The sequence below is a fragment of the Gracilinanus agilis genome, chromosome 2, assembly GCF_016433145.1.
Source record: "Gracilinanus agilis isolate LMUSP501 chromosome 2, AgileGrace, whole genome shotgun sequence".
In the NCBI taxonomy this organism is placed as follows: Eukaryota; Metazoa; Chordata; class Mammalia; order Didelphimorphia; family Didelphidae; genus Gracilinanus; species Gracilinanus agilis.
Genome location: NC_058131.1, coordinates 5622567 through 5641000, shown reverse-complemented (window position 1 = coordinate 5641000; position 18434 = coordinate 5622567). Strand labels below are relative to the sequence as shown.

The 18434-nt window shown below is 56.7% G+C and overlaps 1 protein-coding gene across 1 annotated transcript in view; it reads right to left on the bottom strand.

The window, feature by feature from the left end:
• Positions 1 to 18434, bottom strand: part of NBAS (NBAS subunit of NRZ tethering complex) — a 141176-nt gene that overhangs the window by 6723 nt on the left and 116019 nt on the right. Inside the window, exons 45-50 of the mRNA XM_044663007.1 lie at positions 17999 to 18244; positions 17551 to 17753; positions 17082 to 17171; positions 14730 to 14925; positions 1996 to 2135; positions 1571 to 1709 (exon numbers count right to left, since the gene is read on the bottom strand). Coding sequence (XP_044518942.1) covers positions 1571 to 1709; positions 1996 to 2135; positions 14730 to 14925; positions 17082 to 17171; positions 17551 to 17753; positions 17999 to 18244 — 1014 coding nt within the window. The remainder of the gene's footprint in view (positions 1 to 1570; positions 1710 to 1995; positions 2136 to 14729; positions 14926 to 17081; positions 17172 to 17550; positions 17754 to 17998; positions 18245 to 18434) is intronic.

Here is an 18434-nt window from a genome sequence, read left to right as displayed (position 1 = left end):
AGAGAGAGAGAGAGAGAGAAAGAAGGAAGGAAGGAAGGAAGGAAGGAAGGAAGGAAGGAAGGAAGGAAGGAAGGAAGGAAGGAAGGACGGACCACTGGTGTGGGTCATAAGGAGGAAACGGAATGTTGAAGATGAGAGGACCCTAGAAAACTCACCAAGTCCACCCCTCTCTCCCTTGATTTGCACAAGTTCACTTTGCTTGAATGGGGAATTGTATGCCTCCTTCTGTGCCCACGGCCCCATCCTTCATCATCAGTCTTTGGGGGTCAGGGTTGGTCCCTGCATGGATCAGATGTGTGAAGTCTTTCCAAGCTGTTTCCCCTCATTCTGTTGTCAGCATGTTAACTTCTCCTGGTTCTGCTCAGTCTGCTTTGCATCAGTTCAGTCATTTCTTCCTGGGTTTCCCTAACGTGTCCCCTTTGTAATTTCTTTCGCTGCACTCACATTCCATGAAAATCATACACTATAAGAACTTTTTCAGCACCTACCAGCTGATGAGCAAATGCTCCATTTCTAGTTCTTTAGTACAGCAAAAATAACTGCCATAAATACGGCAGTGCCCCGTGTGTCCTTTCTGTCTGTCTTTGATGAGACAGCATGGCTCAATCCAAAGCGAAGTGTATAGAATGAAGCTGGAGGCCAAGCTCCAACCTGCTTTCCAAGACGGTCCTGTCCATTCACAGGCCCACTATCAAAGGAGGCCCGAATGTGCCTGGCTGGCCCCGGCTCCTCCAACAATGGTCATTTTTCTGTTTGTCATCTTTGCTGACCTGGGGAATAGGAGGTGTGCCTCGGGGCCATTTTATTTTTCATTTCTCATATTATCAGTGATTTGGGGGCATTTTGCTCATATGGGAGTTCTTTATTTTCATTTCTTCTTTCGAGGACTATCTGTCATTGATCCCCTGGGGCCCGCTACTTGTTCTTATAAATTTTGCATTCAAGTCTTTCATATCCTAGAGATTCAGTCCTTTTCATTTTTCTCCAATTTGTCGTTTCCTTTCTCACTTTATAATTTCTGTACAAAAACTTTTTCTTTTTATGCAAAGTTGTCCATTTTGTCTTTTATGAACATTTCTTTATTTCTTAAGCCCTGACCTTCCATCTTGGAATTTTTGGCTTTGTGTACTGGCTCCAAGGCAGAAGAGTGGTTAAGGGCGAGGCAATGAGGGTTAAGTGACTTGCCCACAGTCACACAGCTAGGAAATGTCTGAGGCCACATTTGAACTCGGGACCTCCCACCTATAGGCCTTACTCGCAAACCACTGAGCATAGAAGCAAATATTTATTTGCTTCTAGACTTTCTGTACCTAAACTGTCCATCTGAGAAGCTTTCTTTCTTTTTAACGAATACCAAACAATTTGGATGGTTACAGCTCTATAATACAATATGAAAAATGACGGATGTTGTTAGGCCCTCTTCCAATTTTTTTTTCCTTAAGAGCACTGGGTTTCCCTTTTGCCCCTCTGTGCCCGGGGGGGTGGGGGGCTGCCCCTCACCCTCCCCCCACCAAGGCTGGCCCTCCCAGGACAGAGGCCTGGCTCAGGAGGCCCCCCCACGGTCACTCACCTCCAGGGGCAGCGCCTGCGGCGTGTGGTACAAGGAGCGGCACAGCGCCAGCACGTCAGAGCCCGCGGCCGCCTGGGCCTCGTCCGGGCCCCCGGACAGCATCCTGCTCGCCAGCTTCAGCCACAGGTTGTCGCTCGTGCTGACCCTGGAGAGAAGGGAGAGAAGGGGGGCGTGGGCACCCCGGAAGGGCCTCGGCCTCCCTATCGGGGGTGCCTTCGAGATCTCAAGGCGCCTCCCGGGCTGAGGCCGCGATGCCCAGCAGCATCAGTAGGACGGGCCGTCGCCCTGCCCGGCCCGGGATCTGCTTGAGGACTCCTGTCTGGGTGACCCTGGACAAGTCACTGGACCCTGCCTCGGAAGCCGGGCCAAAGAGCATCGTGGCTCTGGGCGGCTCCTGCATGTCCCCCCCCCCAAGCCTCACTCACCCGTCCGCGCTCCTCGGGGGGGGCCACGCTTGCAGAAGCAGAGCCAAGTGCTGGAACTCCACCGGCCTCCGGCTGGCCTCGAGCAGAGACAGGAAGAGGGTCCGGCGTCCGGCTTCGCTCTCTATGTCGGCCACAGACACCTGCGGGGAGACGGACGCGCAGCTGGAGGAGGGGGTCCCCCCACCCCATCGTGCTGCCACCTGCCTGCCTCAGGTGCCTCGTCTGGGAAATGGGGCGCCGAGGGCCAGCCATGACACGCGGGTGCCCGTGCCTGTGGCCTCATGGAAGAACTCGGGGGCCTCTGGGGGCCTCAGTTTCTCTTCTGGAGAATGGGGGGCCCGCGGGAGCCTCCGAGGCCTCTGCCCAGCTCCTGGAGCTTCCCCAGACCCAAGATGCCATCTGAGCATCGTAGTCAGAGCCTGGCACGGTGCCCGCCGGCACGGCCCAACCAGAAAAAGAGGCTTCCTCACCCTGCCCAGACGGGGCGCAGCGCAGACGACCCCAAGGGCTGACGGTCCTTCCTGGGCCGCGCTAGGGGCCGGGCACTGGGCCAAGGACGGGCCATCGCCTGGATCCTCACGACGACGCTGGGACTCGGGGTTCTTATGACCCCCGTTTTACAGATGAGGAAATTGAGGCAAGCAGCGGTGAAGCACCTCACTGGGGCAGTACAGGTCTGAGGCTGGATTTGAACTGGGCTCTTCCTGCCACCAAGCCCGGCGTTTGGCTCACTGTAGCCTCTGATGCGGGTCTTCCCGGCTTCCCCGTGAGCTCTGTCTGACGGGCAGCCCGTGCAGCCTCCTCCTCCTCCTCTGCTTCACTTCCTCTCTCAACAGAGCAGGCTGGGAGGGCCTTCTCTCACCCCATGTCACAGAGGAGGCCTGGAGGCCCTACGGGACTCGTCCGGGGCGAAGTCTCGGCCCCGTGTCCGAGGGTCCGTCTCCAGAGCGGCTCCCAGAGCCACCAGAGCCCGACGGGAGGTGAGTGTGGGCCGAGGCAGAGAGGCGAGGCGGCGCCTTCCCTCCCGCCTGGTCCCCTTCCCTTCCCACAGGCCCAGCCGCTCCTCGGCCTTCCCGCAGTGTCCCCTCCCCAAAGCCTTTTCCACACAAATCTCGGAGGAAAGACCTCGATGGCCTGAAGCACAGCCAGAAGCTCATTCTGGAGGGAAAAGAAACTTCCGGGATGAGGAAAGGCGAGAAGCCGAGAACGTGGGCTGTGGACGAGGCACTAAAGCCCAGCCTGGAGGGGGGACGAGCAGAGACTAAGCCGCAGCCCGGAGGACCTGTCTGAGCAGGAGCTGACAAACGGGATGGAAACAAGGGAGCCTTCGGAGCTGCGGGGACGGGAGAGCCTCGGGGACGGGAGAGCCTCGGGGACGGGAGAGCCGCGGGGACGGGAGAGGCGCGGGGACGGGAGAGCCGCGGGGACGGGAGAGCCGCGGGGACGGGAGAGCCGCAGGGACGGGAGAGCCACCCTTCCGGCTGCCAAGCAAACTGCCTTGTGCCGGCCTGTCCACGTGTCCAGGAACGGGGGCAAACCCAGCTTCCGTCCTCCAGTGGGTTCTCTGTGGGTCCGTCTGCCCCACGGGGCATCTCTGGGCAATCTCTGGTCCCACCCCACTGCCTCCAGCCCCGGAGATCCCCCCAGCTCATTCATTGGCCCAGAGCGGAAGGTTCCGTCCCCCAAGGCAGCCTGCGAGGTGCCCCCGGAGAGGGGAGTGAGAACTCAACACGTTTTCAAAGCTGTCCTGTTTACATATTTCCTTCTGAGCCTCATTTGACTCTGAGGTACATTTGGACCCGGCAGCGCCACTATTGGGTTCGTTCCTGAATGTGATCAAGGAAAACGGAAAAGAAGCCCGTCCTGAAATCTCGATGGCAGCTCTCTTGGTGGTGGCCTAGAACCGGCCATCAAGGGGATGCCATCCATTGGGGAATGGCTGAGCGAGCCGTGGCATGGGACTGGGATGGGATACGACGGGTCATGACAAAGAATAAGGTGAATTCTGGAGAAACATGGAAAGACCTGCATGAAGTTACAGAGAGGGAAATAAGCAGGACCAAGAGAACGTTCTGCACAGCCACAGGGATCTTGTTTGAAGAATGACCAGTGTGTGTCCAGCTCCGGAGAAAGAACTGACCCTCAGAAACAGACACCGTTTTCTATGTTAAAAGTGCTTCAATGACCTCTTTCCTTCCTTCATTGTGTCCCCCTTTTCCCTTCAGATTCTTCCCCGGATGGGAAAGAAGAAAAACCAACCCTCCGGCGAACCAACTCAGTGAAGCCAAGCAGAAGCCCCACACGGCCGGATGACCGCTTCCTTCTCTGCGTGTGCTCGGAGGCGGAGGAAGGCACCCCCTCCCCCCAGGAAGGTGAGGACCCCCGACCACAGAGCCAAAGTTCAGTCGTCGCTCGCCCCCCTCTGGCACTCTCCTCCCGGTCTGCAGATGTGCCGGGGTCTTCGTGTGGGGCTGCAGGACGGTGCAGGCCATGTGGATGGAGCCGAGGCTGACGAGGCTGCCGGGCGCCCCCCCGGCTCCACGGCTCTCCCTTCTCTGGGCTAGCTGGAGAGGAAGGACGAGGGAGGAGTCGGGCCGGGGCTGGCCTACCAGTCACCAAGTCTTCTCGGATGGCCGTCGGCGGAGGGGAACGAATGCGGTAAAGGGCCAAGAACTCACGAAGCTCCGACGGCGTGCCCCGCACCACACCGAGGACTACAGAGAGACGCAAGTGGCCCGCAGAGAGCTTTTATGCTTTACGAGGGAAAGGCAGTCCGTAAAGAGGAATGTCTGAACGGCCTCATCACTCCACATCCATCACGCTTCCATTTGAACTATAAAACGCCCACTAGGATGAGGGCCGACACTTGGGGTACCCCCGTCCTTGACATGAAGAGTCTCCCAGAATCTCTCTCGACTTGGAGCCGCCGGTCCTCCTGTGTGACTCCAAGAGGCAGGGGAAGACCTTGTTGGAAGAGACCCTTAAAAGATACGTTCTCTCCTCCTTCAGTCATTTTCTTAAAAAGCCAACAGAAACACAAGAGGGTCTTGAATTTTCTGTGTTTTAGACCATTTTGCAACAGTGAGGACTCAAACGGTTATAGAAAATTCTTTGCAAAAACTCATATTCTTTCCTCCTCCTTGGAACAAGGGCGCTCCCCAGGAGAGCGCAGCTTTACCAACACGAGGAAGCAGGCGCCCGGGGGAGCCGTTCCGGATGCCTTCTCCCTCCCCTCAGGAGGGGTGATACCCCATCTGGGATTATCCTGAGCATTTGCTGTGTTCAGTGATTTCAGACAAAGCCTAAAACCCGTCCCCATGAGCTGCTCACAGACGTCCTCGATGGGATGTCCTCACCGCCTCCTGGAGGGGCTCGAGGCGTTCAGAACAACCGGGCTTCCTCGGCATCCAGGGAGGAAGCAGAATGTTACAAAGATGATGGAAAATCGGTGCCTTGTTTTATCTGTTTGCTCACCCTTCCGGGGTCGTGCATAAACCCTTTCAGGATGGCTGGGCCCCGTCAGGGTCTATGCCAAGGCTTCTGCTGACTCATTTCCTCCTCTATGGCTCTTGGCTGTCTGGTGAGGCAACCTTCCACTCGCCTCTACTGCTATCACTTTACGAGTGAGTTGATGTTCCAGACTTGTGTTGCACCCGGTTTCCTCGTCTCTCCAACTGGATGGTGGAGGTGGTTTTTGGGCTGTTTCGGCCTCCCTGATATGGCAACAGCTTTACATCTTCTGTGGGCAGTGATGAACAAGTCAAGGTCTTTCAGTCAGCATCCATTTTTCTGCAGTCATTTCTCCTTGGAGGAGGACAGATGTACAGCGATGGCTGGACACCATCTTGTTCACATTTTTCTCTCCTCTTTGGATTTAGTTTTCGCTTTAAAGATTCCTCTTAACTCCTCAATGCTTTGCAAGAATGTCCCAAGAGCTGACTCAAAAGTGACTCCCACAGGAGGGCCACGTTTCATGGCATTAAGACACTGTGGATCTTACTTTTCAGTGATGTTCTTTGGTGCTCGCCATCTCAAGTGGTTCCCAATCTTATCTTAAGGATGTCATCAATCAATCAAAAAGCATTTCTTAAGCACCCACGTCATGTCACCCTACGAGATGCTGAGGAGACAAAGAAAACGAATGGAACAATCCCTCTCTGCGAGGCATTCACCCACCTTGCAAGGGGCGAGTGAGGGCTCTCCAAGCATTTGGTCTCTTTCCCTTCTTAGCCCCAAAAGGCAGTTATCAATATGCTTCCCACTGACTTCCTACGTCTACCTGAAAGTCCCTGAATATGGAAACGTAGGTTTATTGAGTTAGCGTGATCCAGGCTGGCTCTTTCTAGACTCTCGACTTCTTTTGGCTTTTGAAACAGCTTGTGAGGCACTGGAGTGGCCTGAACTACATGAAGGAAGCATTTGCCACCTTCCAGGCACTCTGCGAAGCATTGAGAATATAAGTAATACAGGCAAAATGTCTCCAAGGGCTTCCATTCTAAGAGGGAAGACAGCCCAGAAGAGAGACCTGGAAATGGAGGGGAGAAGAGCAAGGTGGACACGTCTTCTGGAGAGTCAGGAGCTGAGTCAGGCTGGAATGGAGGGTGGCCAGCACAGGGGCTTCCTCGAAGGGAGGTTGAGGAGGAATTCACTCATCAGAAAGGGCCCAGCATGGGCTGAAGTTGTCTGTATTGTCCTAGGTAGTTTGTAAGGTAGCAATGAAGCAAAGCAAAACCTTGGCTGGGACCGAGGACATTCTAATTTGAGCGGAGAGAGAGGACTTGGCACAGGTGGCAGGAGTAACCCTGGAGTTGCTAGCCAGCCAGCAAGCCTGGGTTGAGGGAAATTGCTGCTGATAGCCTTTTACACCCTAGAGCCTTATTGGATTTATTTGAACAAGGATTTGGTTCCTGTGTCCTGTCTCCACCTAAGGCTCAGCTTGGACCAGTGGTGTGAGAACCCCAATCTCCCAGGCCCTCTCCAGCCCCAGCCAGAGCTGCCTGTCTGTTAGAAGAGGAGGGAAAGCCAGCTGAACACTTAAATTCTAAATGGCAATTGGGACCTTCCCTAAGGAAATCCTTCACCCTTTTTCCTTGAAAAAAGGATTAAACTTGCTTTTTATAAATCTTCCTGTTGTTCTCCTCTAGACTAAAGAGCCCACATTGAGAATTTGTTATCTCTGGTGTGTAAATGGAATTAGCTCATCCTCATTCATTGTTAGACTCCAGCCATCAGAAATAATGTCACCCCACCCAACCATGGGGAGGGGAGATGAGTTACCCACTAGTGACAATAAGTAACAAATTAAGAACAAGGGACCGTCCTTTGGGCAGTCCAAAACAGTGTTGAGGCTGCCATTTGTCCACTTGAAATTAGAGGTGGACCTCCAGGAAGTGACGAAAGCTGCTGCCTTTTAAATAGGATGGTAACTTCCTATGGAGGCAGTTGGCACTTCGAACTTGGTGCTGAAGGATCTCTGGTGAGACCTCAGATGGCTTCCCTCTGAACTGTCAGGTGGGTGAGTCAGGCTGACTCTCCTCCTCCTCCCTCGGCGTTTCTGGAGGCTCCAGCCTCAGGGAGGCCTCTCTGGCCTCTCTAATTGTCAAAGGCCTTGTGGCCAGAAGCCTGGTTTAATTAACCCTCTGCGCCCCTCTGCTGGGCCTCTAAATTCTTACCTGGTCCAGGCCAGAGTTTCTCTCTCTCTATTTCCCTACCTTCAACCTTCCTAATTGTAAATAAACTTCCATAAAAGCCATCCTGACTTGGGTCTATTTTAAATTCCTGGCGACCACACAGTATCTAATTCCCCTCCTACACTGGCTAGTTTGGTGTCCATTGCCCCAGCTAAGTGCATTCTCCTCCACAACCATTCCCCAAATCCGTTTTATTTAGTTTATCCGTTTATTCTTTGTGGGCTTTGGGTGTGTATCTACTGTGTTATTCCCTGTCTGGCTCCAGTCTGACACCTTTCTTTATTTCAGTATCCAGGACCGGCGGCTCCTCCCTGGTCACGGAGGCTCCTTCTTCACGTCCGGCCATCTGAACTCTTCATCCCTCTCTCCTGGGCCAGACGCTGGCCGGTTCTCTCCGCTGCTGCTTCTCTCCCTCTTCCTTCTGGCTCAGCTCCAAATAGCTCCACAGCATCTCATCAGTGAAAGGGAACACAGGCCACACTGACCACCCTTAAGTGAACAAGTGAGGACCTGGCAACCGTTCATTATCCCACCTCTCCATGGCCTCCATTACATGGAAAGAGTTTATCCTCTACCTCAATAAGTCCTCGTGCCCGTATTCTTTTTTTTTTTTTTTTAACCCTCATCTTCTATCTTGGAATCAATATGTGTATTGGTTCCAAGGCAGAAGAGTGGTAAGGGTAGGCAATGGGGGTCAAGTGACTTGCCCAGGGTCACCCAGCTGGGAAGTGTCTGAGCCTGGATTTGAACCTAGGACCTCCCATCTCTAGGCCTGGCTCTCCATCCACTGAGCTACCCAGCTGGCCCCTCATGCCCATATTCTTGATGGGGGCACTGAGACTTCCCCAAGGCTGCACACCTGGGCCCTGGACCTCCTTTCCTGGCTCAAAGTCCAGGTGAGTGAAGAAGATGTGTTCTGCGATTCCCCAAAGCCCCGTACCCAGAGATATGACCTAACCCCTCCTCACACCTCAGAAACAAAGGTCCTAATGCCAAGTGGAACACCAAGGCCTAGACAGGGGAGCATCACTGCCTGTAACACCTGAAGTCATTGAATCAAACCTATTAGACTGGCACAATTCCTCAAGGAGATGGTCACAGAATTAAAATCAATTAAGGAAGCCAATAAAGGAAGCCTAAGGCTGCTCATTTGAAGAGACGAAGGGGGGGAAAGGAAAAATAAAGTGAGAGAAGGAAGAGGAAAGATAAAGGCTTTCCCCCCACAAAGACAGATGCCACTGGCTATATAAAATCAGCACGGCCTGGAGGGGGAGGCCCTGGTTCTTCTGCCAGGAGATCTCTTCAAACCACTCCAACAAAAAGTAATCAATGACCCGGACAGCTCGTGAGGCTCCCAAGCCGAGGGCAAACGGAAAGTTGTGTTCATGAGCTGTGAACTCCTAAGGAGCCAGAAGGGAGCCTTGCCCGGAGCAGCCTGGCAGAAGGAAAGGAGGATCTGGAATAGAAGGAGGCCAAATTCTGGCTCTGCCACGGCCCCCCGGGGTCCTGGTAAAACCACTTGCTCTCTCCAAGCCTCCAGATTGTGTGCCATGAAGTCGATCGCCCCCCTCTGCTCCCCGTCATAGCCACACATGATGGGGTGATGGGCCCAAGGCCCTTCCGTCCAGCAGATCTGAGCACTTGACCCAATTACGACAGAGTGAACAGCTTTCAGGGAATGACTGAATGACTGGGATGAAGCTGTGACCTCAAGTCAGAGCGCGATCCTCAAGAAGGAATCTTGGGTTCCTCAAGAGTTTTTCAAGGGTGCGGCTCCAGCTCGTGTCACTGACTGTCCCCATGCAGTGGATAGCTGGGTGTCACCACGATGCACAGAGTGTGAGGCCAGAATTCAGGAAGGCTCGTCTCCCTGAGTTCAAATCTATCCTCTGACCTTACTAGCTGTGTGCTCCTAGGCAAGTCACTTGGCCCTGTTTGCCTCAGTTTCTTCATTTGTAAAACAATCTGGAGAAGGAAATGGCAAACCACTCCGGTATCCTTGCCAAGAAAACTCCCAAAGAGAGACATACATGAAACAACTCAATTCCACCAGCCCATCTCTAGGATGCCCTCCCTCCCCATCTCTGCCCTGGGCTTCCCTGGCTTCCTACAGCGCTCAGCTCAAATCCCAGCTCCCAAATCAGCCAATTCCTGATTCTCTCCCCAATCTAACCGTGCCTCCTGCGCACCTCACAGAACCTGGTGCGTAATAAATGCTTAACAAACGGCTTGTGGACTAACGAGAAATATTTAGAATCTCAACTCAACACATTTGTACATCGCAGTCACTCCCAAGAGACCTCCCGGGCAAAGGAGAGACGGTCCAACGCAAGCAGTCTCTTGGGCAGCGTCTCCCATTCACAGCCTGCGGCCTCTCCTCGCCTCTGGCACACAGACCCGCCGTGGCTCTAAAGCCTCTTCTGACTTTGTCTTTGTTCTGTCTCCGTTCACAGAATTCTTCCCAGTTTTTCTGATTTCCTCCTATTTGCCACTTCTTAGAGCCCAAAAACGTTCCATTCGATTTCTGGCCAGAATTTGCTCCGCCGTCCCCGGTCAACTGACAATCGCCGTTTCCGGTTTTCCTCTCCTAAAAAGGTCTGCCATGACATTAAGGTCCCGATGAGCCATCCCTGGACTCCAGGCCCACAACGATCCGCTGGCACGTTGCCTGGGGACGTTTGAGTCCTTCTTTTTTCACTTAATGCCAAGAGCTTTTCCCAAATGGCTGGATGGTTGTCCAACTGGTGCCTCAGAAAGTGCTCGTCTTCCCCAAGTCGAGCCATTTGTTTTAAAGTTTAAATGCTTTGACTTCACAGATGCAAAGTATAAAGTTCATAAAGCAGCTTAAACTTTGTAACCGCCAGCGCTACACGCATGGCGGCTACTTTAGTGTCACCCATGCGGGTCCGGGCCCTCTAGATCTCGGGTTAGGACTTTATCACGGAACTTGGGTGGAGGCTATTTCTCTCTCGCTGTTCTCCTTCTCCTCCATCTGCTTTGACTACATTTGTGAATGTTTAGGAAATCAAGATTGGCCTTTTGTCTTAGGCGATTTCTTCTCCCTGTTGTTTGTTTAGGAATTCCTCCCTGAAGACCAAAAAGAAAAATGATGCATTTGGAAGGGACGTGAAAAATGTCGACACCAATACATTGTTGGTAGATCTGTGAAGGGATACCACCATGCTGGAGAGCAACACGGGAGCAGGCCCAAAGAGGTCCGGGAGGAGGGAGGGCCGACCTGTACACACGCATGTTTAGCAGCTCGTTTTGGGGAGCCAAGAATTGGAGACGGCGGCCCGTCCCTCCCTGGGGGAGTGGCTGAACGAGCTGCGGCCTGCGGTTCTGCGCCATGAGGACGGCGCCAGGACGGGCTCAGAAAAGGCTGGGCAGAGCCGCGGAGGGGCGAAGGGGCCGGCCCAGGAGAGATTCCTGGAGCAGCAGAAACATTCAGCGACGAACACCGCGAAGGGCCAGCCATGACCCGCCGAGCAAGTCCCCAGACAGCCGGGACGGATCACGACGCTCTCCGAGCGCAGACCCGAGCAGCCGCCTTCCGCTACACGCGTGTGACATGTGTGTGCTGCATGACACAGCCCACATCGGACTGGGTACTGCCCAGGGAAAGGGGAGACAAATGTCAGAACACAACCGGCAAAAATGGTTTCTCCGTGTAGACGTGGCAAATGAATGACCTTTTTAAAGAAAGAGGAGCTCCGCCCTGCCGCACCTCCAAGGGGGCAGCTTCCACAATGCCTACAGAAGGGCAGCCCCTGGGGGGCAGCTGGGGGGCTCAGCGGATGGAGAGTCAGGCCTAGAGACGGGAGGTCCTGGGTTCAAATCTGACCTCAGACACTTCTCAGCTGGGGCAAGTCACTTGACCCCCATGGCCCACCCTGACCTCTCTCCTGCCCTGGAGCCCATACACAGGACTGACTCCAGACGGAAGTGGAGGGTTAAAAACAAAAAAGGGGCCACTCAGGACAGGAGACGCCTCGGATACCCCCGAACGTGAGCCCTCATTTATGCTGGGAGGAGACGCGGCGACCCTGCACAGGCGCAGCTGCAGCCACAAATGCACCCAAAGCGGAGGCCGACGGGGAAGCGCTCCGGGCCCGCGTTGTCTTTCGCACTCAGATGAAGAGTTCAGAGCGACGGAGAGCCAGAAGGACGTCTGGACGGAATGTCTGCACTGTGGCCGCCTTCTTCACGCGCCACTTAACTAGAAGATGGCGAAGCCCCGGGATTAGCCGGGCCCGGGGCTCCCCCAACACCCCGGGGTGCTCCCGGAACCTGAATGAGGGCTGCTCGGCCTCCTCAACGAGGGCCCCGGCCAGGAGACGCCCCCCGTTGGGCAGAGCTGGGCCCATTGGGGGCTCTTCTGCCGGCACCCAGAGCTGAACGGAACGGGAGCCGTCTCTGATGCGGGCCAAGTCTGACTGAGGGTGCTCAGCCGGGCCGAGCGGGGCTCGCCCACCTTTTCTGGTCCCTGAACTCGGCGACATCATCACCTCTCCCCATCCGCGCCCGGGAGGAAGCCATCGTGGGCCCCTTGGAAGGAGGCAGAAAGGCGAGGGCAGCCGGGGGGAGGCCCCCCGGCCAGGCGGCCCCTCTCGGATCGCCCCTCCCAGGGCCTGCGGAGGAATCGGCCCCCCAGCCTCGGCCTCCAGAGGCAGCCCGTGCCGCGCTGGCCACGTGGCAGAAGCAGCCTGGGGCCATCCGGGGGGGGGGGGGGTCGTGGACAAAGCGAGGGAGGCCGAGAGGCAGAGGGGAGAAGGTGTGCGAGGAGGGACGGATACACCGACCACTACGGACAGGCTGGCTCACCCACGCCGCCACGCGACTCCTCAGGACAACCGAGGAAAAGGAGGCAGACAAAAGTTACATGACTTGCCCCAGGTCACACGGCCAGTGAGGGTCTGAGGCTGGATTTGAATTCAGGCCTTTGTGACTCCAGGGCAGGGAGGAAGGTTTGTACGAGCATCCAGAATGAAAGAAAAAGCATTTATGAAGCGGATGCAATGCTCTGGGGGGGCCAATACAAAAGGCGAGCCGGGGGCCAGGAAAGCCGCAGAGGATCATGGGAGCAGGACTGAGGCCGCAGAGGGGTCTGGGTAAGCAGCAGACATGACAAGGAAAGGGAACGGGAGGGAAAAGGCCATAAAAGGGGTCGGGCAGCCTCAGAGGCCTAGAATGGCCCGTGAGAGGCCGGCCTCCATGCTCTGGGCCGCCACACTGGCTGCCAGGCCTTCTGGTCCATTCACCTCGCCCCGTGGGACGGAGGCTCACACGCCTGGAGAGGGGGGCACAGGAGGCCCAAAGCTCCGCCCTCCATCCCTCCAGGACGTCCCCTGGCCCTGGGCCTTCCCATGTCATCTGGGCCTGCCATCGGCCCTGCTGGGCCCTGAATGCGAGCTCCTGCACCCTCCTGTCTCCCCCAAACATAGTGAGATCTCCCTGAGGGCAGACTCTCCGCCTGGGTGCCCGGCACCTAGCACAGTGCTAGGCACATAAGAAAACTCCTGGGAAAGACATCATGGTCCTCACTTGCGTTGTTATCCAAGTAGGAGAGGGAAAGGCTTCAAATCACTGGACTTGGCTGCTCCCAACCTCTCTGAAGCTCAAAACGCCCCACTATGGGGCAGCCACGTGGCTCAGCGGGCAGAGCCAGGCCTAGGGACGGCAGGTCCTGGGTTCAAAGCTGGCCTCAGACACTTCCCAGCTGTGTGACCCTGGGCAAGTCACCCTCCCTTACCATTTTTCTGCCCTGGAACCAACGCACAGTATTGACACTAAGAAGGAAGGTAAAGGCTTGGTTTTTAAATGCCTCATTATCTGTCTCACATAAATGTTGTCAGGATATTTAAGAAAATAGATGGAAAAGTTCTCTGGGCTACACTCCAAAGTATTATTATTCACTTTAAATGTTTCTGAGTTGAGTTCTAAAGAAATGGAAAAGGAAGGAAGGAAGGGAGAAATGGAGTGAAGGAAGAGGGGAGGAGGGAGAGAGGGAGGGAAGAGAGAAAGAAAGAGAAAGAAAGGAAGGAAGGAAGGAAAAAGGAAGGAAGAAGGAGAAGGAAGGAAGGAAGGAAGGAAGGAAGGAAGGAAGGAAGGAAGGAAGGGAGGGAGGGAGGGAGGGAGGGAGGGTCCAACGTATCCTAGTCACCTCTCCAGAAGACAGCACTAATTACCAGGAAATCTCGCTTCCCCATTTGATGGGCACAGTTGGCACACTGCCGCTCCCTTCCCCGCCCCCATCGTCCCAAGTGGCCTGGGGGCCCTGCTTCAGGCTAGTATGGAGAGGCAGAAGGGTGCTGCGATTCCTCTCTAGTATGGCACAGGCCCCGGGGATGATGAGGATGGGTGGTAGTTGGTTTAAACAGCGCTTTAAGATCTACAAAACGCTTTACTATCATCTCCTTTGATTCTCACAACTCTGGGAGGTTCTATCATATTATACCATTTTACAGGTGAGGAAGATAAGACAGAAATAAGTGACTTGCCCAGGGTCACCCAGCAAGAAGAGTTAATAGCAGGATTTGAACTTGGATCTTCTTGCCTCCCGGTCTAGCTCTCAGAGAAGCAGCCCACTCCCACCATGTTTACGTGGGAAGCCCCCAAAGTGCAACCTCAGTGAATGCCGGGGCTCTTGGAACTGTATCCCGGAGCCCCCTGAGACCATCGTGAGTGGCCCAGGCCTCCCCGTGCTCTCTGGGACCGTCCCGTCCCCGAATGGGCGAGGGCAGGGCCCTGACCACTGCCCCCATCGCTGCCTCCATGATATGCTGGGACAGAAATCTTCATCGATTCAGCACCGTGTGGGGGCCGAGCACCCGGCTGGCTCCTGAGAGCAGGTCTCGAAGCTTCCCTACGAGCCGGCACCTGCCCCTGCCGGTCAGTGGGGCCCAGGCGGCCGTGACAGGGAAGGCCCAACGAGAAGGACGGGGGCTGCAGAAGCCGAGCAGGGGGCCGAGGAGGCTCTGGACACAGTCGAGACGGCGGCGAAGGGGAAGGGGAGAGCGAGGGCTGGGGCCGGGGAAAGCTCACCTGGGTCTGGGGCCACGTGGCCTTGAGGATGGCCTCTGTCCGGAAGAACACCAGGAGTTTTCTGTCCTCGTCCGTGAGCTGGAAGGAGCGCTCCATGCTCTGCAGGACCTGGACACGCGGCTTGACGGGCAAGGAGTCATCGGCACAGAAGGGCCGGAACCAGGCCAGCAGGTCATCGGCCGAAAGGAGCCCTTCCCTGCGGAAAAGAGAAATGGCTTCACTGAAGGCTTCTACTTTCACTGAAGTATCCCCCATCGGGGCGCTCCTGGGAGCCTTCCTGGACGCCTGCGCCCGGACCTGGGCCCACCGAGAGGCCCGGACAGGAAGACGGGCTGGAGGAGAAAACAGGTGCTCAGAGCCTTCGTGACGGCACCAGAGAGCTCAGCAGCGGAGGAGGGAGCCCTCGAGGCTCCGGGCAAAGGCCAGGAGCTGGGGGGCAGCCGGGGAGCCGGCCCTGCCGAGGCCTACCTCAATGAGGAGGAAGAGAAGCCCCGGAAGAGCGGCGCGAGGACCCACGGCGCGCAGCTAATCGGGGCAGAGCTCGCGGGTCCTCGGATGGCGCATCCAAAGCTCTTTTCGCTGGGGCGAGCAGCAGCTGGCCAGATGGTGTTGGCCCCAGTCAGGAAGACCCGAGTGCAAATCTGACCTCAGATACGCAGGAAAAACTCCAATGAAAGCGAAATGAGAAAGGTTTGAGCCGTCTCTCGGGGGTCCTGTCCTGTTCCACAGCCTCCAAGGAATATTCCACTCTAGAGAGGCCAACGCTTGAAACGTAGAGGCCAGCATTTCCCTTTGGATTCAGAAAACAAATCCAACCAACAGACAAGTTTTAAGATATGAAATGTGTCTTAAATTTATAAACTGAGGCTCACAGATGGCTTAATTCTTCAGTTTGGCATCCGGAAGAGACGAGTTCAAATCCTGCCTTGGGTCCTTTCTGGCAGTGTCATCCTGGCCAAGTCCCTCTTTCAGCCATGTGACCCTCCTTTGTAAAATGGGAACCAGGGGGGAATCGAGGCCCTGCACCACGGCTCACGGACATGACGTGAAGGTGGAAACGTGAAGGTGCTGGAGGACGAAAAGGCCCTCGGACACCCGGCCTGAGGCTTCTCTGCCCGCCTGAGATCAGGGTTAAGCCCGCCCCGGTAGGCCGGAGCAGGAAGAAGCCATAAGGAACCAGAAAGCTTCCCTTTCTAAACACCTTTTTACTGCTTTGCCATTTCCCGACTCCTTATAAGAAGTCTCTAACGTTCACTTCTAAACGTCCCCCGAGGTGAGCCCCCTGCCAGGGAGGGGTCCCAGGCGGGTGAAGGGGCCTCCTGCTAGGGGTGCTGCTCCTCCTCGGCCCCTCCTAGTCGGAAATGAGGCTCTCAGAGAAACTTGCTGATTTTGGCTGCATTCATTTTGTTTGTGCAAAACCTTTTAAATTTCCCTTCTGTTTCCTTTGCTCCCCTCTGGCTCCTTTGGTCACGTGACGGGACCTTTTCCCATGATCCTTTAGTCTGCTGATGGTCCCGCCCTTCCTGTCTGAATCGCTGTTCCAGGCTTCTGTCAAACACCCTTCCAGTGTTCCCAACGTGTTTGCTCGGAGCTCGAGTTCTCACCCCCAAGCTTGGCACTTGGGGCTCAACAAGCCCCCGATGCCGCTGGTCTGCTCCCCCAAGTATGGCGGGCCTCCTCCGGGCCTCTCGCCCCCCGGCGACCACCATGAAGCACTTTCAAGCCTGGTCCTGAGAGGCCGCCTTCCTTCGCACTGTTTTTTTCACTGATTCTCCTGATATTCTTCCCCTTCTTCTTCCATGTGAGTCTTCTTGTTCTTTCCAGCTCCATAAGAGAACTCTTTGGTAGCTGGAGCGCTGCGGCCGTAAACAAGAGAACTAACTTGGGCAGTGGGGGAATGTCCAGACGGTCAATCGACGGATGACCACCACCAAGACTTGGATTCGGTGACAAATGGGAATAAATAGATCCCCAGAGAAGAGGCTCCTCCTGACGTCCGTCCGTGGGGACAGGAGAGTCTGGGAGGGCCGAAAGGAGCAAGGCGGATCTCCCCTCCCCACCTTGGGGACCCGCCCTGGGAGGTGCCAGCGACGCAGTAGTAGAAGGAAAGTCTGGTGAAAGCCGGAAGATAAAGGGAGAAAGCAAACGGTTTAGAAGAAAGAAGTTTGTTCATAATGCAAGAGGCATTCCCGAGAGCCCCGTGGAAGGGCAGGCCTCGGAGCCACACTGGCGGCCCATCCCCGCCGGGCCTCTGCGCCCCCACCCCGCCTCAGTCTCCCCATCTGTAAAGCGCGCCCTCAGAGCCCTCAGCACCCCCCGTGTCTGCCTGCCGCGCCAGGGCCGGGCACTCACCCCTTCTCCACGCTGGCGTGCACCGACGAGATGATGCCATCCAGCACCCGCAGCGGGTCCCCGGGCACAGGCAGGGCAGCGCCTTCCCCACTGCGGAGGGAGAGAAGCGGGAGGTCACGGACAGAGCGGGGACCCCCGGGGGCGGCGCCTCCTCTGCAGCACCCCCAGACCCGCCGCGCCAGGCTCTGGTCCATCGGCCTCCGCACTGCCCCATCACCCCCCTGAGCTCTGGCAGGCCCGCAAGGCGGCCAGGCGGGGCGTCCTGCGCCCGTGTTAGGAGAAACGGAGCTGCCCGACTCCCTGGAAGAGAGCTTCGAACCCAGACCGCGTCGATCCGGGCTGCTCCTCCCCGCCTCCGCCTGGCCCGGGCCAGGGCAAACCCCACACAGGCACCAGAGCCATCGGGGCACCCTGAGTGCCGTGGGGGGCATGGCAGGCACCGTGTGGGCACAGCCCTTCCCCCTCTCACCTCAGCAGAGACAGCACGCTGGCCACCGCGCTGTGGACCACCATCTTGGGGGAGAGGCTCAGGGGGCCGACGGCCACCTCCAGCAGCTGCCACACCATGGCCAGGGGCCGCCCCTCCAGGCACATGGCCACGGCCTGCGCCCGGACCTTGGCCTCCTCGGACCGTGACAGGTCGTAGACGTGGGCATGGCGCCGCAGCTCCTCCTGCAGACATGGGGACGTGTGAGAGGGGCCTGGCAAGGGTGGCACAGGCTGCGGGCACGGCTGGCCCTGGGCTGCCTGGCTAGGGTGGCACGGGTGTGGGCACGGCTGGGCTGCCTGGCTAGGGTGGCACAGGCTGCGGGCAGAACGACAGGGAGACAACTCTGGCCAAATGTCCAGTCAGGGCAGGTGGGCAGTGGCCGACCTGCCGGCACTCAGGCCAGGAGCCCGGGTCCACCCGCACCCACCTGCTCGCTGCCCCTCAGGGAGGCGATGAAGCTGTGGCCGAGGGTGCCCAGGTGGGCGAGGGACTGCTCCAGGTGGCTCAGGACATCCTCATAGGAGACAGGGGGGGCAACAGGGGGGGCAGCAGGGGGGGCAGCCGGGGCCTCGGGGTCACGGGCATCGGGATGCCTCTTCTTCCGCTTCTCAATGAAGTGTCGGACAGTGGCCACGGCCCTCCTGGTCATCTCCGTCCGGGTGTCCACGCTCAGCTGGACAGAGGGAGAAAGAAACATCAGAGCCGTCCTCGGGGCCCAGACGAGCCTCCTGGGGGAGCCCCTCATCTTGGCAGGCCTCTTCCCCGGCTGCGCCCCATGCCCATGTGCCCACCTCCTTGGCCTTCCTGTGCCCCTTGTTCCTGGGCTCAGCTGGCAGAGTTGCCCTGCTTAGACCAAGAGCTCC